Source organism: Perognathus longimembris, chromosome 1, assembly GCF_023159225.1.
Source record: "Perognathus longimembris pacificus isolate PPM17 chromosome 1, ASM2315922v1, whole genome shotgun sequence".
Classification (NCBI taxonomy): Eukaryota; Metazoa; Chordata; class Mammalia; order Rodentia; family Heteromyidae; genus Perognathus; species Perognathus longimembris.
In genome coordinates, this window is record NC_063161.1 from 131,105,028 (window position 1) to 131,124,469 (window position 19,442).

General features: G+C 38.4%; 1 protein-coding gene across 10 annotated transcripts in view; it reads right to left on the reverse strand.

The window, feature by feature from the left end:
- Positions 1–351: 351 nt before the first annotated feature.
- Rnf38 (ring finger protein 38) overlaps positions 352–19,442 on the reverse strand; it is a 106,383-nt gene continuing 87,292 nt past the window's right edge. For 6 of the 10 annotated variants that reach the window (XM_048334014.1, XM_048333935.1, XM_048334149.1 and 3 more), the window contains 8 exons: positions 18,846–19,013; positions 17,072–17,242; positions 14,627–14,788; positions 14,210–14,316; positions 12,860–12,944; positions 9,409–9,530; positions 7,601–7,700; positions 356–4,028 (listed from right to left, as the gene is read on the reverse strand). In XM_048334014.1, coding sequence (XP_048189971.1) covers positions 3,966–4,028; positions 7,601–7,700; positions 9,409–9,530; positions 12,860–12,944; positions 14,210–14,316; positions 14,627–14,788; positions 17,072–17,242; positions 18,846–19,013 — 978 coding nt within the window. In that variant the 3' untranslated portion in view covers positions 356–3,965. Of the gene's footprint in view, positions 4,029–7,600; positions 7,701–9,408; positions 9,531–12,859; positions 12,945–14,209; positions 14,317–14,626; positions 14,789–17,071; positions 17,243–18,845; positions 19,014–19,442 lie in introns of all 10 variants that reach the window. The other 4 variants (XM_048333870.1, XM_048333818.1, XM_048333740.1 and 1 more) reach the window with 1 other exon arrangement.

The following is a 19,442-nucleotide window of genomic DNA, read 5'->3' on the forward strand; positions in this document are numbered from 1 at the left end:
GGCTTCAACTCCATGCCTACGTGCTGTCTCTGAGCTGTTTTGCTCAAAGGCAGTGCTCTACCATTTGAGCCACAGCTTTCCTTCTGCCCTTTTTTTTTTGGGGGGGGGGGTAGCTTATTGGAGATACAGTCCCATGGACTTTCCTGCCTGTGCTAGCTATGAATTGTGATCCTTACATCTCAGCCTTCTGAGTAGCTAGGATTAAACAAATCATTTTAAATCTTTTTTTTTTTTAAATCAAAGAGAAGTTATTACATAAACATGCACGGAAAATAAGCAGAGGATCTTCTTCCCTTATTATGTTAAATTATATATGATATCTTGCTCGTCTCTTATTAGCATTCATAGGAATATGTAGTTTCCCAATTCTTTTACTGTTTGATATGCCTATACCACATGTGTGGCTGCAGTTTTTATTCTATCTTCATGGCATTGTAAAATAGTTAAATATGTTCCATATGCTAGTAACTTTTGTGATTCCAAGTTGTTTATGCCAATGAAGAAAGACAAAATCTGATAGTTTTAAAATTATATCCAGCAGCTAGTAGCTCCAAGCCAGTTCTACCTTCCTATGGGAATCCCACTGGCCCACCTCCTTCTCCCATGTAGTCACATGAAACAGCAGATGTTTTAAGTGTACATCATACATTTATTACCAACAACCCTCTCAACTCCAAAATTGGGCACAGGGATTAAAAATAAAAATTCATTGCACTACTTAGTAAAGCATTACTAGTAACTTTCATAAAAAATGTACAAACTTTGTTAAAAATTTATCAAGCCTTCAAATGATTTGGTTACAGATATTTATAATACGTACATTTAAAATGATATGTTAAGTGATACAATGGAATATGATTTGAGGAAGTGACTCAGCAAATGATTCCAAGAAACACCCCTGCTGTGAGCTTTCATAATCTGAAACGAATAGCAAAATGAGGTAACCAAATGTACCAACAGGGGAAAAATCGCTTTCTAATGAAGGCCTCTAGATAGCTATGAAAAATATTTTCACGAGTTGTAGATCTCATTCAAAATCATTACAGGAGGCCCAAATTGAAGAATCTTACAAATCACATTTCAGAGTGTATAAAATCTGCTTTCACATTTTCCAGATTTTGCTGAAAAATAAATTCAGGACAGAAAATCTTAATATGAGATTTTGATGCTTGGAGGCCTTGAGTTGTTTTTTAGGGGAATGGCAGTTTTTTGTTTTTTTTTTTCTTTTTTATGTGAAAATTCATTGCCAAAAAACAAAAACCACCCCTCAAACCTTAAAACACCCACAGCTGACTTAAGTTGGTAAAGCCAATATTGTTTTAATAGGCAACAAAAAAACATCTGCCTGCTATCTGGTGCATCACTCAAGGTGACAATAGCTGCGCATGAATCAACTATTCCTTCTCATTTGCTAGCCACGAAGTTGCTCACTGTGGCCAGTCTGAGGAGGACACATGCATGTGTGCTCCTAATATGAACCACTTTAGTAAGCAAATCTGGACATCTCTAAGAGCCCCATGCAAAGACAAGACATTACCAAAGAGAGATCAGTCACAACAGCACAACAATTAAACTCAGGAATTTACCAAAACAGACCCTGCTGCCTCCTAAATCGCCAACTACCTCTCAAAAATTTACTGGGAAGGGAACATTATGACAAGAATTTATAGTCAGAAGGAAAGAAAAAGCTACTTTTCCTAGTCATTAATTAGTACAATGTGCCTTGTTAGTTATTTCTATATAAATTAGAAAAAGTGCTTTACCCACATGCTTCAATAAAATGGAATACTGAGTGTAGTAGTGTTATGTTAGATCTGTACAGATACAAATTTTTGCAGCTATATAAAAGACTATGTATAAGATGGGCCCTTGCCATTTTAAACATGATTTTTTAATTAAAAAAATAAAGATTAAACTGTATATGTGATTTGTATTGTAGCTATTATATGCCTTTTATTCATCAGGAACAGGAGGGGGATTATCCTAATGATTTAAAAGTAACATGTACACTTTACCACCATTAAAGTGTAGTTCTGATGCACTGACAAATCTAGGGATGAATGAAGTAGGCAAAATTCTATTTGACTAGATAGAGGCAACAGTGTCTGGAAGAGAAAAAATTGTGCTTCTGTGTGTATTGACTTTACTGAACTCTAGGCTGTGATGAGCTTATAGAGACTTCTAGGAAGGGCAAGCAGCATGGCAGTAACAAGTAGTTAACACTGTCCGAGTACAAAATTGACTCAGAGCCAACTGAACATTGAGGCTGGCAGCAAATTATCACAGTCCTAATTGGAGTAATGTAGCATGTAATGTAGCATGTGCTACTGCAAACAAAGCAATGACATCAACTGCAGGGAGACAGACAATGCGAACTACACTGAAGAATGAGAAAGAAATCTAAATGTTGTTGGGAAAGTGACTTGAAATAATCTGAATTATGCTCAATGGACCTATTAAAAAAACACAGCTCTATATTATTTCAGATCAACTAAATGAAGGTCAATTCCTCTTTGACAGCATTATTTTTTTATATAAAAAATCAAATCTTCATTTATACTGCAAGTATTCTGGAAACCTGTTACATTAAAGTTTTCTCATTCAGCCAAAAATTAAAAGGAAAAGCAGCCAAGATCAAAGCAAATCAGGCCTACAAACATGAGCTGTCACAAGCACTTGATCTATCCCGAAACAAGGGTGGAAATGAGAAGCACACTTATAGAGGAAAAAGCAACTAGACAACTCTCAGAACTGGAGCATGGTAAGCGAACAATATGAACAGAAATATAGTTTCTTAAAATAGTTTAGTTGCCTATGGGAGCTTGAACAAAGAACACATATCAGAAATCAAGCGGAGTGAGTTAAGAGATTTTGTTCTGGTGGAAGTCAAGGAGATGAGACTTCATGGGACCAGTGGTATTCTTAGAAATATATTACTCAAATATTTTCTGAATAGACTACAAATCTAAACATTAAAAAAAAATCACAGGTACTTTCTGTAAGAAGCTTACTGGAAATGTAAAGAACAAGAAAGTATCAACATTCAAATCATTGATTGAAATGCTAATATTGCTAACTGATGATGTATGATATTGCACCTTCTTTTTGGAAACAGCAAGTTAAGAGATTAAATTTTTTTCACAACAGAATAAAAATAAATCAGGTCATGGAGTGAGAATCTGTTACACTTTTTTCTTAAGTGACCCCACTTAGGACCACCAATGAAGAGAAGGTGACAGCTGCCTGAAGCAAAGGAAGAAGCCTTTTCTCATTCCATTCACCGGGAGGGAAGGGGATGACGTATTCAATGCTTATAACTGATGCACCCTTAGCAATCAGTGTGCAACAGCAAACACAAGGAAAAACCAGTGTACAGTACTAGTGCTGTTTAAATAACACACCAGATTATACATTGCAGCATAATTAAAACTACACACACATTCTTGGTACATGCTGGTATATAGGATCTCATACACACATTAGCTACCATGCCCTCACGCAAGTAGTTGTACACTCTCTCTCTCTCACACAGATGCACTTATCACCAAATCATACATTGCATTCATTTCCACTCACAGTTTCTGAAGGCTCTATATAAGGTAGATTGCTATATCATCTGGAGCTACCACTTTTTATAAAAGCACATGCTAAAAGATCACGTCCACTGTAATCTTGCAGCAACACTCGGAATGATCACACAAAAACCAGGGAATGTTAGTGCACACACAAAATTAAGCTAAAGAAAAAGTCTTTGGAGTTCCAATCACACTGTTAGTATAACAATCCCATAATTGTGAAGACTAATTGTAAGCTTTTATAGTTGATTAAGTCACACAGTGCAAAGAAAGGTCCATTGACCCTTTTGGTAAAGGGAGGGCTGGAAGCCACACAGATTAAGTTCAATGGATAGTCCGTATATACATGTGATGAGGAACACCCAAACTAAATTTGTGCTCTTAGGTTGATCATTCTGAATCCCGATGCACTTCTGAAGCATCAGCTCGGCAAATTGGGCAAGTACGATTCGCCTAAAAAAAACAAAAAAAGGAAACTCATCTGAATAGTGGTTTTATAAAATAAAAATATATTAATAATGGAACTTCTTTTATTTTCAAGATTCTTTTTACATTCACTGTTCCTTTAAAAAGCTACCAAATAATAATACTGTCTTTAAAAAAAACACCCCAAAACAAAATACACATTTAAGTAATATAAGGTTGCTCCCTTTCCCCCTTTTTTATTGTTACTGTAGTTTGCATTCAGGGATCTGCACTTGCTAGACAGGTGCCCTGTAATTTGAGTTATCCCTTTAAGCCCTTAGTTCCTTCAGTTTATTTTTGTCTTGTCTGGCCTGGGACAGTTTGCCTATCTTCACCGAGCTACAAAGGATTGTACTACCACGCCCCATACTCAGGTTTTGTTGTTGTTTTTGTTTGGTTTTGTTTTTTTTGCCAGTTCTGGGGCTTGAACTCAGGGCCTGAGCATTGTCCCTGGCTTCTTTTTGCTCAAGGCTAGTACTCTGCCACTTGAGCCACAGCTCCACTTCTGGCTATTTTCTATATATATGGTGTTGAGGAATCGAACCCAGGGCTTCATGTACACCAGACGAGCACTTTACCACTAGGCCATATTCCCAGCCCCTTTGTTGTTGTTGATTTGGTATTTAAACTCAAGAACTTATGCTTGCTAATAACCAGGCACTTTTCTAGTTGAGCCGTGCTCCCAGCATCAAGGTCGTGTGTGTGTGTGTGTGTGTGTGTGTGTGTGTGTGTGTGTGTTTTGTTTCTTTTTTTTTTTTTTTGGCCAGTCCTGGGGCGTGTGTGTGTGTGTGTGTGTTTTGTTTCTTTTTTTTTTTTGGCCAGTCCTGGGGCGTGGACTCAGGGCTTGAGCACTGTTCCTGGCTTCTTGAGCCACAGCACCACTTCTGGCCATTTTCTGTACATGTGGTGTTGGGGAATTGAATCCAGGGCCTCATGTATATGGGGCAAGCACTCTTGCTAATAGGCCCCAGCCCCAGCCCTGTGTTGTATCGGGTGTGTGTGTGTGTGTGTGTGTGTGTGTGTGTGTGTGTGTGTGTGGTGTATCTTAGTTCTGACTTTTTGCTGGTTAATCTATCAGGTTTGTATTCTGGAGGTGTGTGTGTGTGTGTGTGTGTGTTGTGTATCTTAGTTCTGACTTTTTGCTGGTTAATCTATCAGGTTTGTATTCTGGAGGTGTGTGTGTGTGTGTGTGTGTGTGTGTGTGTGTGTATCTTAGTTCTGACTTTTTGCTGGTTAATCTGTCAGGTTTGTATTCTGGAACTTGCTCCAAACTGAGTTTCTCAGATCTTAGTCTTCTAAGTGGCTAGCATTACAGGTTCAAACCATTGGCACACCTGGCTCACCTTGCCTATTCTGTTTTTTTTGTGTGTGTGTGTTTTGTTGTTGTTGTTGGTCCTGGGGCTTGAACTCAGAGCTTTTTTGGCTCAAGGACAGAGCTCTACTACTTTGAGACATGGCACCACTTCTGGTTTTCTGGGGGTTAATGGGAGATGAGAGTCTTATGGGGACTTTTCTGCCTGGGTTGGCTTTGAATGAGTCTCAGATCTCAGCCTCCTAAGTAGCTAGGATTACAGGCATGAGGCACTGGCACCTGATAGCACACTATTCGGTAGTACTTAGGAACAAGCTTGGTTGTAAAACAGGTGACTACATTTGTGGCTTTATTTATCTCCTACCTAGACTTCATTTCAACAAATGGCACCACCACCTGCCATGTTGCTAAAGCCAGAAATGTAAGCATTGCTTGTTTTTACTTCCGATAGTCCACTATTCACCAGTCTCATTTCTATGGCTCTCAGGGAGTAGTCCCCATGCCATTGCTACTCCATGTTATGACCAGCTCATTCCATCTTTTTTTTTTTGGCCAGTCCTGGGCCTTGGACTCAGGGCCTGAGCACTGTCCCTGGCTTCTTCCCGCTCAAGGCTAGCACTCTGCCACTTGAGCCACAGCGCCGCTTCTGGCCGTTTTCTGTATATGTGGTGCTGGGGAATCGAACCTAGGGCCTCGTGTATATGAGGCAGGCACTCTTGCCACTAGGCTATATCCCCAGCCCTCATTCCATCTTTATTCCATCACCCTTTCCAAACACATCAGTCATGTGTCCCCTTATCCCTTGCTTTCAAGATCAACTCCTTCATGTTTCAGAGTGGCTTTAAAATACGCTGGTTACATTTCTCAACACCCTCTTCCTTTGCTAATCTCCTTAACATTCTAGTCATTAGCGATATGGAACTCACTTAGAGTACTGTTTTCTATAAATCAGAACATTTTTCTGAAAGAAACTAAAGTTGACTGAAGCCTTTCATTAAATCATATTTTTACTCATATTTTACTCATATAATTAAGACTATGAAAGTACAAAGTACAGTTGAGTGTAGTGGTACACACCTATAATCTCAGATACCCAGAATGTAGAGGGAGGAGAATCCAGAAAAGGCTAACGTTTACCAAGAACGAATTTCAAAAACAAAACAACAATAAAAGGGCTGGCACTGTAGCTCATGTGTTAACAGAACCTGCCTTGCCAGGTGCTGGCAGCTCAGGCCTGTAACATAGCTATTCAGAAGGCTGAGATTTGAGGATTATGGCTTGAGGCCAGCCCAGGCAGGAAAGTCCTTGAGACACTTAAAACAGCTCAAGGATAGTGCCCAGGCCCTGAGTTCAAGCACCAGGACAGTATAAAGGAAAAGAGAGAGAGAGAGAGAGAGAAACAGAAAAAAAGAAGAGCTGGGCACTGGTGGCTCCTGGCTGTAATCCTGGCTACTCAGGAGGCTGAGAACTGAAGATTGCGGTTCAAAGCCAGCTGGAGCAGGAAAGTCCTTAAGACTCTTAATCTCCAATTAACCATCAGAAAACCAGAAGTGGTGCTGTGGCTCAAGTGGTAGAGCGCTAGCCTTGCTTGAGCTCAAGAGCTCAGGGACAGAGCCTAGGGCCAGAGTTCAAGCCACAATTGACAAAAAGAAAAAGAAAGAAAGAAAGAAAGAAAAAAGTAACTCTGGCTTAATAACTAGTACCAAAAAAGTATGAAGAAAATGAGAGAAAGAAGCTTCGGCAACAATATCCTGGTATATCTACTATTATCTTGTGGCTTTTAGGCTTTTTTTTTTTTCTTCCATGCAGGAGACTGGGTCAGAATGAAATAAAAATACAGTTTACCTCTTCAAGAAAATCTGTGGCAAAAGTGCCCTAGTGAAGTTCCTTTCTAAATCAGAAGAAACTATAGTCTAACAAGTTCAGGTCTTGTCCTTAAGAAGAAAATTATATCAAATGATTATCAAGGATGAGGCAACTCATTTTCAGTTTTTACATCATCACTCTCATGTTAATGACTGCAGTTATTTTAGTTTTTTTTCTGTGATGCTGGGAATTAAACCCAAGGCCTGTACATGCTAAACACATGCTGTACCACTGTTCACTAGCCTTTTCTTTTCATCTGAAATCTGAAAGCTGTGTTTCAATTTTGTCTACTTTGCCCAGCATCCACTAACCACATTCTTATTCTAATGAAACTATGGTCAGTAAAACAGAAAATTCACTGTTATAGATGCCATCACTTTACCTTAAGCCATTTGTCAACACACTTGGCATGGAACTCGTGGTTACACGGTAAGACTCTAAGTAGCTGCCTTGACTCAAAATCACACATGCATACTACACACCTGCAAAAAGCAAAAAGATCACTTAACTGTAAAACTAGATGGCTTTCTATTTTGTTATGACTACTGAAGCCTGCAAAACCATTTATTCTCAGTAACCAAACCATCAGTTAAATTTTTAGAAAAAATTACCAATATCCTGAAAAGTAATAATGTTAAGGCATTTAGTGTTTTTCTTGATTTATAGATTATCAGAAAATTTCTGATGAATATTAAACGTTGGTATTAAAATTGAAGATAACAACTACTAAAAGTATAATAGTCTAGCTCTTTCTTTTAGATAAATGTTTAGCTCTCTTTTGTTTTAAAAAAATAACCATTTCATCTTTAAGATAAAACAAACACAACAAAAAGAAACAGTAACAGGAAATAAAATGAAATTCACCAAAATAAAGGGCTGTGAATGTAGCTCAGTGGTAGAACACTTGCCTAGCATGTATAAGGTGGTCCTAGGTTTGATTCTCAGCCCCCAAAACTCACTCACTCACTCACTCACAGAATGAGGGACATTAAAAAAATGTATCAAGCTGGGCACTGGTGGCTCATGCCTGTAATCCAAGCTACTCAGGAGAATGAGATCTGAGGATCAGGTTCAAGGCCAGCCCAGCCAACAAAGTGTGTGAGAGACTTTTATCTCCACTTAACTTCCAGATAACTGGAAGTAGCACTGTGGCTCAAAAGTGGTAGAGCACTAAAGAACTCAGGGGCAGCACCCAGGCACTGAGCTCATCAATGGCCATGGCTGACCAAAAAAAAAAAAAAAAAAAAAAAAGAATTGATAAGGGATATGCACCCGCATCTTGGTAACCAAAAGATCTTTATATTTAAAAAATGTACATAGGATTTGAATAGACATTTTCTAAAAAGATGCACGCACGAAAAGATTCTTAACATTAGCAGCCATCAAGCAGGAGAAACAATAAAAACCACAGTGAGATACCACTTCAAACCCATTAGGATGGCTAAAAAAAAAAAAAAAGAGATTAACAAGAGCTAGAGGAAATGTGGGAAAACTAAAACCTCTGTACATCGCTGGGAAAAACTGGCAGCTCTCTTTTAGGTAAACTAAGGCTGTGATAGAACTCACCAATTTACTTCCAGGCATATACTTTCAGGAACTTACCCACAGAAAAACTGTATAATTACGTTCAAAGTAGCATTATTCATAATAGCCAATTATCAGCTGATGAAAGAATAAGCATACATACAATGGACTATTATTTGGCCATTAAAAATAACTTACTGATATAAGATGTAACACATATAGACTTTGGAAAAGTTATGCTAATGAAAGAAGGCAGACTCAAAAGACTAAATTCTATGATCTGATTTAGGTAAAATCTATGGAAACACAAAGAAGGTAAAGCAGATAAAGCAGAAGATGAAGAAGGTTGGGGAAATATGGGAAGTAGGTGCTGGTAGGGTAAGGACGTTTTATTGAGGTGATGAAAGTCTAAATTTGTTTGTTGGACTCTAGGAAAATTTTATGGTATGTGAATTATACCTCATGTTCTACATTTGTACCTCCCAATATAGAAGTCAGAAATTTAAATAGTTCCATCTGACTACTGTCTATCATATTGGTCAGCATATACTCAAGAGTATAAAACAGACAACTTACCTTTATCAAGTTATCTCTGACTCTCAAGCTTTTATTTCATAAAGATAGAAAAGAAACTTTAACAGTGACGTCAGAAAAATTTATACTTACAAAGTCTGTTCTGATTGGTGGTTGTTAGGATTGAACCGATATGAGGGAAGTTGTTCAATATCTGCTTTAGTCAGTCCTCGAGGTTTAGCCTCTCCTAGTCTCTCTGCCAGGTTTAGTAGGGCCTATAGAGCGAAAAGGGGACATATTTTTTCATCTTTCCTTATATTTTCTACTTTTTTGTTTTTGTTTTTTAGTATTGGGAATATAACTGAGAGTCTTGGGCATACAAGGCAAGTGCTCTTGAGCTCAGCCCTAGGATAATTTTTAAATAATATTTACATAGAAAAATTTAAATTCACACAAAATACAGAGAAATAGTGTAAAGAACACATATATACCCTCTTTTCAGGCAAGTAATTTATGGCTAATCTTATTTCATTTATCACTAATCAAAATGCTAGATTTTCAAACAAAACTCAAAGATGGTATTGTTTTCCTGGAAACTTAATTTCCCCCCACCCCCAGTCCTGGTGCTTGAACTCAGGGCCTGAGCACTATCCCTGGCTTCTTTACACACTAGCACTCTACCACTTGAGCCACAGCACCACTTCTGGCTTTTTCTATATATGTGGTGCTGAGGAATCAAACCCAGGGCTTCATGTATGCAAGGCAAGCACTCTACCACTAGGCCATATTCCTAGCCCTGGAAACCTAATTCTTTGTGTCTAGATAAAAGTTTACTAAGAATTAACATTTCCCAGTTTCAACAATCATGTACTAGGTATTGCCTAATATCCTAAAAGACAAATCTTTCTCTAGGTTGGGAACTATTGCATTTTAAAAAAGACATTTTTCACTCGAAAACATGTACACACCTCCATTTCTTCTTTCTTCTTTTCCTTCTTCCTTTTCTTCTTCCTCCTCCTCCCCCTTCCTCCTCTTTCTGGCCAGTCCTGGGGACTCAGGCCCTGGGCACTGTCCCTGAACTTCTTTTGCTCAAGGCTAGCATTCTAGCACTTGAGTCACAGCACCACTTCTGGCTTTTTCTGTTTATGTGGTACTGAGGAATTGAACCCAGGGCTTCATGCATGCAAGGCAAGCACTCTACGACTAAGCCACATTCCCAGTCCCACCCTTTTCTTTTTAAATTTAAAATATAGCTCTAACAGTGCTTCTTTTTTTTTTTTTTTGGCCAGTCCTGGGCCAACTCAGGGCCTGAGCACTGTCCCCAGCTTCCTCCCGCTCAAGGCTAGCACTCCGCCACTTGAGCCACAGCGCCGCTTCTGGCCGTTTTCTGTGTATGTGGTGCTGGGGAATCGAACCTAGGGCCTCGTGTATCCGAGGCAGGCACTCTTGCCACTAGGCTATATCCCCAGCCCCAACAGTGCTTCTTTTTTTAATTTAAAAAAATTTTGTGATTAACTGGAGGTAAGAGTCTCATGGACTTTCTTGCTCAGGCAGCCTCCTGAGCAGCTTAGGATTACAGGCATGAGCCCCACTGGTGCCAGGGATTTCTATATGACACTCTTTATCAGTAGTCATACACTAAGTTTAAGAGTAAATTGAGATTTAGTTCCATTGAATTCTAAACCAACCAAGCAACTGAAGTTCTCAGATTTCAGTCTCCTAAGTAGCTAGAGTTACAGGTATAAGTGTCCAGCAAGGACGATTAGTCTTGATTTAGTATTTCAGTCTCTACTAAATGTAATACAGAACAGTCAGCTTTCTTAACTATCATCACTTCCAGCTTATCAATTCTGCGTCCATGTTCAATTGTTGACATTCCTCTTTCCACAGCGATTTCCATTTCCATTTCCTTGGTGATCAGTAATGCTATCTTTCCATATAACCACTAGCCAATTTTATGTATTCTTTTGTGTAATTTCTGTTCAGGTCTTTTGTTTATTTTTAATCATATTATCCTAATTTTCTTATTGAGTTGCATAATTCCTTATATAATTTTGCATATTAATTCTTTTTTCAGATATATGGTTTATAAATATTTTCTCTCCATACACACGCTGCTGCTTTTGTTTTGCAAATACCATTCTTATCATCAACAAACCCATCCATTCCTTCACAGTGTAAGTGGTTTTGAATATTAAAGGTAGGGATCTGATGCCATAAAAGTATCCACATCATCTAAGATGACACTCAAGGACACTGAGGTTTTTCAATCAAGTCGCCATTATTTTCCTTTTAAAAAAAAAAAATGTTTGGGCTGGGAATACGGCCTAGTGGCAAGAGTGCTTGCCTCCAACACATGAAGCTCTCAGTTTGATTCCCCAGCACCACATATATGGAAAACAGCCAGAAGGGGCGCTGTGGCTCAGGTGGCAGAGTGCTAGCCTTGAGCAGGAAGAAGCCAGGGACAGTGCTCAGGCCCTGAGTCACAAGGCCCAGGACTGGCCCAAAAAAAAAAAATGTTTGGGCTGGGAATATGGCCTAGTGGCAAGAGTGCTTGCCTCGTATACATGAAGCCCTGGGTTTGATTCCTCAGCACCACATATACAGAAAAGGCCAGAAGAGGTGCTATGGGTCAAGTGGCAGAGTGCTTGCCTTGAGCAAAAAAAAAAAAAAGTTTTTCTTTCAACAGGGTCTTACTATGTATATAGTACAAGCTGTCCTTGAACTCTTAATTCCTGAGTGCTGTTATCACAGATGTATGCTACCATGACCAGTCCATTTTCTCCCTTTTACCATAGACTATACTTCATTCAAGAATTGACCTCTCAGGGCTGGGAATGAATGTGACTTAGTGGTACAGTGCTTGCCTAGTATGCACGAAGGCCTGGGTTCGATTCCTTAGCACCACATAAACAGAAAAAGCCAGAAGTGGCGCTGTGGCTTAAGGTAGAGTGCTAGCCTTGAGCAAAAAGAAGCCAATCACAGTGTTCAGGCCCCGAGTCCACGCCCCAGGACTGCCAGAGTCAAAAAAAAAAAAAAAAATTCCCTCTCTCAAACTTACACATGGGAAAAACCTCCCTATTCTTCAATATCCAGATCAAACATTCTGGCCTTCATAAAATCTTCCCAACACCTAATCAAAATTTACCATTTTCTGGGCTAGGAATACGGTCTAGTGGTAAAGTGCTTGCCTCATATACATGAAGCCCTGGGTTCAATTCCTCAGCACCACATATATAGGGAAAAAAAAGCCAGAAGTGGTGTTGTGGCTCCAGTGGTAGAATGCTAGCCTTGAGCAAAAAGAAGCCAGGGACAGTACTCAGGACCTGAGTTCTAGCCCCAGGACTAGCAAAAAACAAAACAAAATTTACCATTTTCTCATTTGCATTGTCTCACTGAAAGTGGAACATAATACAGCAGTCTTCCTACTTATTGGAGATAATGTGGTACCTGTTCAAGTACCTTTAAGGATGACAATTTTATGACATAATTTTGAAATGCACAAAATGTTTCCTTAGTAAACATTTAATTAGATGAAGGAAATGACTAGAACCATACTTTCATGTATACAATAGTCCCCAAATCACGTTCATCTACTACTAACCTCATAATTTTCTACTTCTCCATCTTCCACATCCAATTCAAAGCTGAAAGTTGGGCCCACTGCAGGTGGCACTGGAAGCATTGATCTACAGTAAAAATAACCATGCTAATGTTAAGGTTAGTACATTAATTCAATGAACAGACTAAGAAGGACAAAACCACTGGTCTAAGAATGAAAAAAAGGGGCCAGGGACTGTTGACTCATATGGGTAATCTGGCTACTCCGGAGGCTGAGATCTGAGAATTGTGGTTCAAATCCAACCAGGCAGGCAAGTCCACAGACTGTTATTTCCAAAGTTATTTGTAGGAAAATAAACAAAGCCAGAAGTGGAGCTGTAGCTCTAAGTGGTACTGTTAGCCTTGAACAACAACAATAACAAAAGGACAATGCCTAGGCCCTGAGTTCAAGCCAAAAAACATCAAGAACAAAAATCACAAAAACCCCAACTTCCCTTCCAAATTGACCTGTGGATTTGATATAATCTCTATCAAAACCCCAGCAAGCTTTTTAATTTTTTTGGTAGTAGAAACTGACATACTGATTTTAAATTTTACATGGAAATGCAAGAGACCTTCAATAGAAACATTTAAAAAAATAAATTTGGAAGGTAATACTATTAAATTCTGAAATAGATCAAGACAAGGGAGAGTGAGTGGGGAAGAAGGAAACGAGAGTTAAAATGATCAAAATCATTTAATATAGGCACATGACTGCCTACAGACTAAAGATTGGATTTCCTCCATTTCCTGGAAGGTAAGCATATTTATTATGTACTTTGAGGAAAAGGCCTCAAGGAAAGCATCTACAGGAATGGCATCTACAGCCTGAGGAGCTGTTTTCTTCTTTCTGGAAAAAAGTCTAAAGACTTTGAGGATAGAACCATTCCTCTAGCTGAACCACCCTGGAATTGTTTGCATCTGGATTTCCTATCTTGTCTAACCTATCTATGCCTTCCAGAATCATGTCTAACCTAAATAACCATAATGATGTTCACTACAGACAATCCAGAGTAGTTATAAGACTCAGAAATAATTTCTTGTCTCCTTTACTCTGAAGAAAACATCAAAATCTGGACAAAGGACAGAAAAAATAATGAAAGCTGTAAAAATGGTAAAACTCTTACCCTTTTTACTCTCTTGATTTTGTCAAGAGCACAACAGAATTCTTCCTCATTTCTCCCATGTCTGTTCTTTTTTTTTTTCCCAACTGTATCTAATTTATTACTCTTTAACATTAAGTAAAAGTAGTACCTAAAATAAGACATCCTAAGTAGACCACATAGAAGACTCTCACAAAGGGAAGAATCTCAAGATTTTAAAAATTCAGAATTCAGTGAAAGAAAGAACTTACAACACATATGGCAGTAAGCTGGGATGATAAGGGGGAGGTGGTATTGGCTGCTGGGATCGGTATCTACTACGTCCTGTGAGTCTCCGAGGCATAAATGGAGGATAAGGCTGTAGGGGAAAATGGTAACAGAATTTAAGGTCATTGTAAATTTACAATCTGTCAGAACCACTATCTAAGAAAATTGTCTATTTAGTTTAAGTGATAATTTATAATTTCCTTAATTTTAAAAAAATTTTTATTGTCAAACTGACTCCTTAATGTTAATATAAATCCAACAACCAGTTTTAATTACACCTAGACATATTATAAATACTATCTTCCAAATGAATACATATATATTAAATATGTTCAGAGTTATACTGAAACAACTCAGAATAAATTCTCAAATCAAGTATTAATGTGGCAATGAAAACTTACTACTCCAAAAGACACCTCCTGATGCAAAGGATCATGTGTCAAGAACTGCAAAGGAGTTGATGGAGGTAATGTTGGGGGATGGGCTGAAGGGGGGTAAGTAAAACTTCCTACTTGAAGATGCTCTCCTAAGAGTTCCACTTCATTTTCTATCCTCTGCAGAGGCTGTGGAAACAAAAGAAAAATTAATGTAGTTCCAGTGCTAAGACTACCCCTTATTAATATTAAAAATTAAGAAAGTCTGTAAGGCCATGCATTTCATTCTCAACAATCTTGGATTTCACAAGTGGAAGATACAAAACTATAGTAAATTTTCTACTTTTTTTTTTTTTTTTTTTGCCAGTCCTGGGCCTTGGACTTGGCCTGAGCACTGTCCCTGGCTTCTTTTTGCTCAAGGCTAGCACTCCAGCCACTTGAGCCACAGTGCCACTTCTGGCCATTTTCTATATATGTGGTGCTGGGGAACCAAACATAGGGCTTCATGTATACAAGGCAAGCACTCTTGCCACTAGGCCATATTCCCAGCTCCAATTTTCTACTTTGTGCATCCATTCATCAGTTCAATGACCACCTGGACTGTTTCTACTTTTTTTAGCTGGCAGGAATAATGTAAACATGTGCACTCAATTTTGTGTTGATGCTTCCAATTCATTTCTCTTGGGCACACGTAACTTTACAAGTTAATCTGACTTCCTTAGTTACAAAATAGCATTGCATTAGTTGAATATAGGTGATTATAAATGCTTTATTATTTACATTCTTTTTCTGGTAGTAATGGGGGAAGGTGTCTGAATAAGATCTCATTCTTGCTAGGAAGGCAGTCTACTCCTTGAGTGAAACCTCCAGCCCTTTATGACAATCCTCCCTATCTCTGACTCTTTAAGTATCTGGGATTACAGGTGTGAGGGACTGGGCCCAGCCCTAACACTTGCATTTGAAAGCTTATTCATGCATGAGCTATGCTAACTGTTGACACATATAAGACCCCTAAGTCCTAATTTGACTAAGTGACTGGATCTTTTAAACAACCCCAAAGATTTTTTGTTGTTGTTGTTGTGGTTTGTGGGGCTTGAACTCAGGGCTTGGGTGCTGTTCCTGAGTGATTTTGCTCAGGGCTAGTGTTCTACTACTTTGAGCCACAGCTCCACTTCTAGTTTTTGAGTGGTTAATTGGAGATCCGAGTCTCACACAGGGACTTTTCTGCCTGGGCTGGATTGGAACCATGACTATCAGATCTCAGCCTCTTGAGTGGCTAGGATTATGGGCAGGAGCCACTGGCTAGTAACTTCAAACTTAAAGACACCAGGGATAGTTAAATTTACTTGAACCTTAACTTTATAGATATGGGAAGCTAAGGTGATCATCCTGGCGAGAATCCTAACCTTCTGAAACCAAGGAAAGATCTTCTTGCACAAGTTGTCCTAACTACTTGACAGAAGAGACAAGTTTGTCATAATTGCATCTATAGAGTTTAAAAAAAAATAGCCTTACAGGTAAGCTTACCTTTTCTGATACTCAGCCTGGTGCATAAATTCTTAGTATATTTAGGGTATGCTATGCCAGACTTTCAAGTTCCTTTCACAGAGATACAATCTTGAATATGTTACTTGTCCTTTCCCCTTAATGCCTAAGGGTTTAGATGCTTAATTTAGTCTGTCTAAAAAACAACTGGACCTCTTCCCTGTGTTCTTCTTTTCCTTTATGTAGTATTTATATTAGTCCTAAATAGTAAGCCTGTAGGTTATATATCCCAGCCCCAGCACAGAATTAACTATGTGATAGACTAGATCATTTATTACCTTTTATGAAAATATAGTGGGGGAAAGCAGACCAAGAAAAAGCATCTCAGAAGGTTTAATCTTACTTGCTGAAATGAATACAAATATTCTAAGAAGTTCTGGCACCTTTCTATTTTCATTTCCAATTTAGAAAAAGAAAATACAACAAAGAAATTTGTTTCAGTTTTACTTCCTGAAGGACTACAGATTTGAAGGAATAACACAAATTCAAACTAGATAGGTGATATTAAAATAACTAGAAAATTTAAGTAACCAGGCAAATTTAAGGTAAATTTGCTTATACTATTTTGTATCTCTTGTTTTTCTATTTTATTTCATTCATTCATTCATTCATTCATTCATTCATTCATTCATTCATTCATTCATTCTGCCAGTCCTGGGGCTTGGACTTGGGGCCTGAGCACTGTCCCTAGCTTCTTCAGCATTCTACCACTTAAGCCACAGCACCACTTCTGGCCTTTTCTATATACGTGGTGCTGAGGAATGGAACCCAGGCTTCATGTATGCGAGACAAGCACTCTACCACTAGACCCGTAAGCACACCAGATTACTGTGGTTAAATGGAAATAACTTTTTTTTTTTTTAAACAAAATGAATCTGTCTGGCCTTAACATTCTGGAAAAATTAAGGCAGAAGTAAAGATACCTACCGACCGTGATTGTTGTGTTTGGAAGGGGACAAACTGGCCTGGTGGTGGCAAATGAGGAGGATGATGGGGAGAAAGATGCGGAGGATGTATAAGAAACGGATCACTAGAAATAAGGGGCGGAAATGCAGCATATGGTACTGGCAAGTGCTGAACTGAACATGCCTGGAGCACCTGTAAGAGAAATCATTATTTTTGGTTAAGAGTATCAGATAATACAATTTTTTAACAGAAAAATACAGTGAAAGTAAAGTCATTGTCACACTTCCCTTAAACTCAATATAAAATGTATAAATAACTTGCATTAATTAATTTAGTACTGTACCCAGGCTTGAATTCAAGGTCTCATGCTCTCACTCGGCTTTCTTGCCTCACAGCATATGCTCTACCACTTGAACCATATCTCTAGTCCAGCATTTTGATGGTTAATTAAGAAATGAGTCTCAATAGACTTTGAACTGAAATCCTCCAGGTCTCAGCTTTCTGTGTAGCTAAGATTTGCCACCACTGCCCAGACCTTTTATTTGTTTTTAACACTTATGAAATCAAGAACTGCTTTCTAATTGTTTTAAGACACAGCAGACATTACTGCTATTCTTAAAAACAAAAGCAAAACAAAAACCAAAACCTCTGCTTTCATTCTTGTCATTCTTTTTTAGGATTAAAAAAATAAGAATATAGCCAGGTGCTGGTGGCTTAGGCCTGTAATATTAGCTACTCAGGAGGCTGAGATCTGAGGATTGTGGTTTAAATCCAGCCAGGGCAGGAAAAGTCTGTGAGACTATAATCTCTAGTAAACTCTGAAAAAGTGGAAGTGGTGCTGTGGCTCAAAGAGACTCAGGAATAGCATCTTATTCCCTGAGATCAAGCTCTAGGACTGGCAAAAAAAGAAAAAAAAGAATACAATTAATTTACTACTCATTATACTTTATTATCTGTTAATTGTAGTTGGCAAATATAACACAATCATTCTATTACTGAAAAACTATGCTTGGGTAGATTAATATGCTAGATTAGTTATTGATATGTGTTTTGAAGCTTAAATCTCACATTTAGACCATTATATTTAGATTTTTGCCAAGTGCTTCCTACAGTGAACAATAAGAATGTGCACTCAGGGGGGAGGGAGGGGGGCATGAGGGACAAGGCAACAAACAGTACAAGAAATGTATCCAATGCCCTACGTATGATACTGTAACCTCTCTGTACGTCAGTTTGATAATAAAAATTTGAGAAAAAAAAAAAAAAAAGAATGTGCACTCAAAGTAACCATTAAAACCCATTAAGTGGCTCTGTGTAGTGTCCCATCTCTGTAATCCTAGGATTCACTGAGGCAGGAGGATTTCTATCCCAACCAGCTTGGGCTATATAATAAGGTTCTATCTCAGGAAAACCAACACGAAGACAACAAAGAGCCCAGTGAGTGCTGAGTCGATACACTGTTGAATACTATAATCTCTGAGATTTAAGCCAACATTTATTAAGCTTTAATTATAAACAGTGTTGACAGAGGCACAAGACACTGAAACAATAAAAAATAGGCTATGTTTCAAACTTTTAAATCTTTTAATTTTATTAAACATTCCTATTAAGATTTATATTGCAATAAATTAGCTGTTTTACATAGAAAATATAAAGAATGTCTCTTAAATTTTGATTGCTTATATAATGTACTTATCCATTCTCCAGAAGAATTTGACTTGTAAATTACAAAACCAACCCAGGATGATATACTGAACAACAGGATCAAATGAGGATGATAAAGGCAGAGACTTACTGGAGGAGGCACACTACAGACAGGGAGGTGCTGTCCACTGAAAACCACAGAGCATCCTGGGACTTGCTGTGTACTGCAAGCAGGGATGTGTTGGCCTGTGCAGAGTGGAATCCCATGTGGTGCCACTGTTGTTACTGTATAGGAAACAGGAACTGTTCCTTGATGGAGCTATGAGGAAAGAAAAGCAGAATTTCAGATGTTTTGATAAAATGTTAACTATTAAAAGATTAAGACACTTACTGATTCTTCTCAGCTGCACAAAATCTAGGAACCTTATCAACGATTTAAAAAACTATAATTACTTTTCTATCCTAGGTATTTATCTGCTGAGATTTTGTTTTGTTTTGTTTTGTTTTGCCAGTCCTGGGCCTTGGACTCAGGGCCTGAGCACTGTCCCTGGCTTCCTTTTGCTCAAGGCTAGCACTCTGCCACTTAAGCCACAGCGCCACTTCTGGCTGTTTTCCATATATGTGCTACTGGGGAATTGAACCCAAGGCTTCATGTATGCGAGGCAAGCTCTCTTGCCACTAGGCCATATTCCCAGCCCCTCTGCTGAGATTTAACTCAGAAATACATAATGATTACAGGCACCTATCC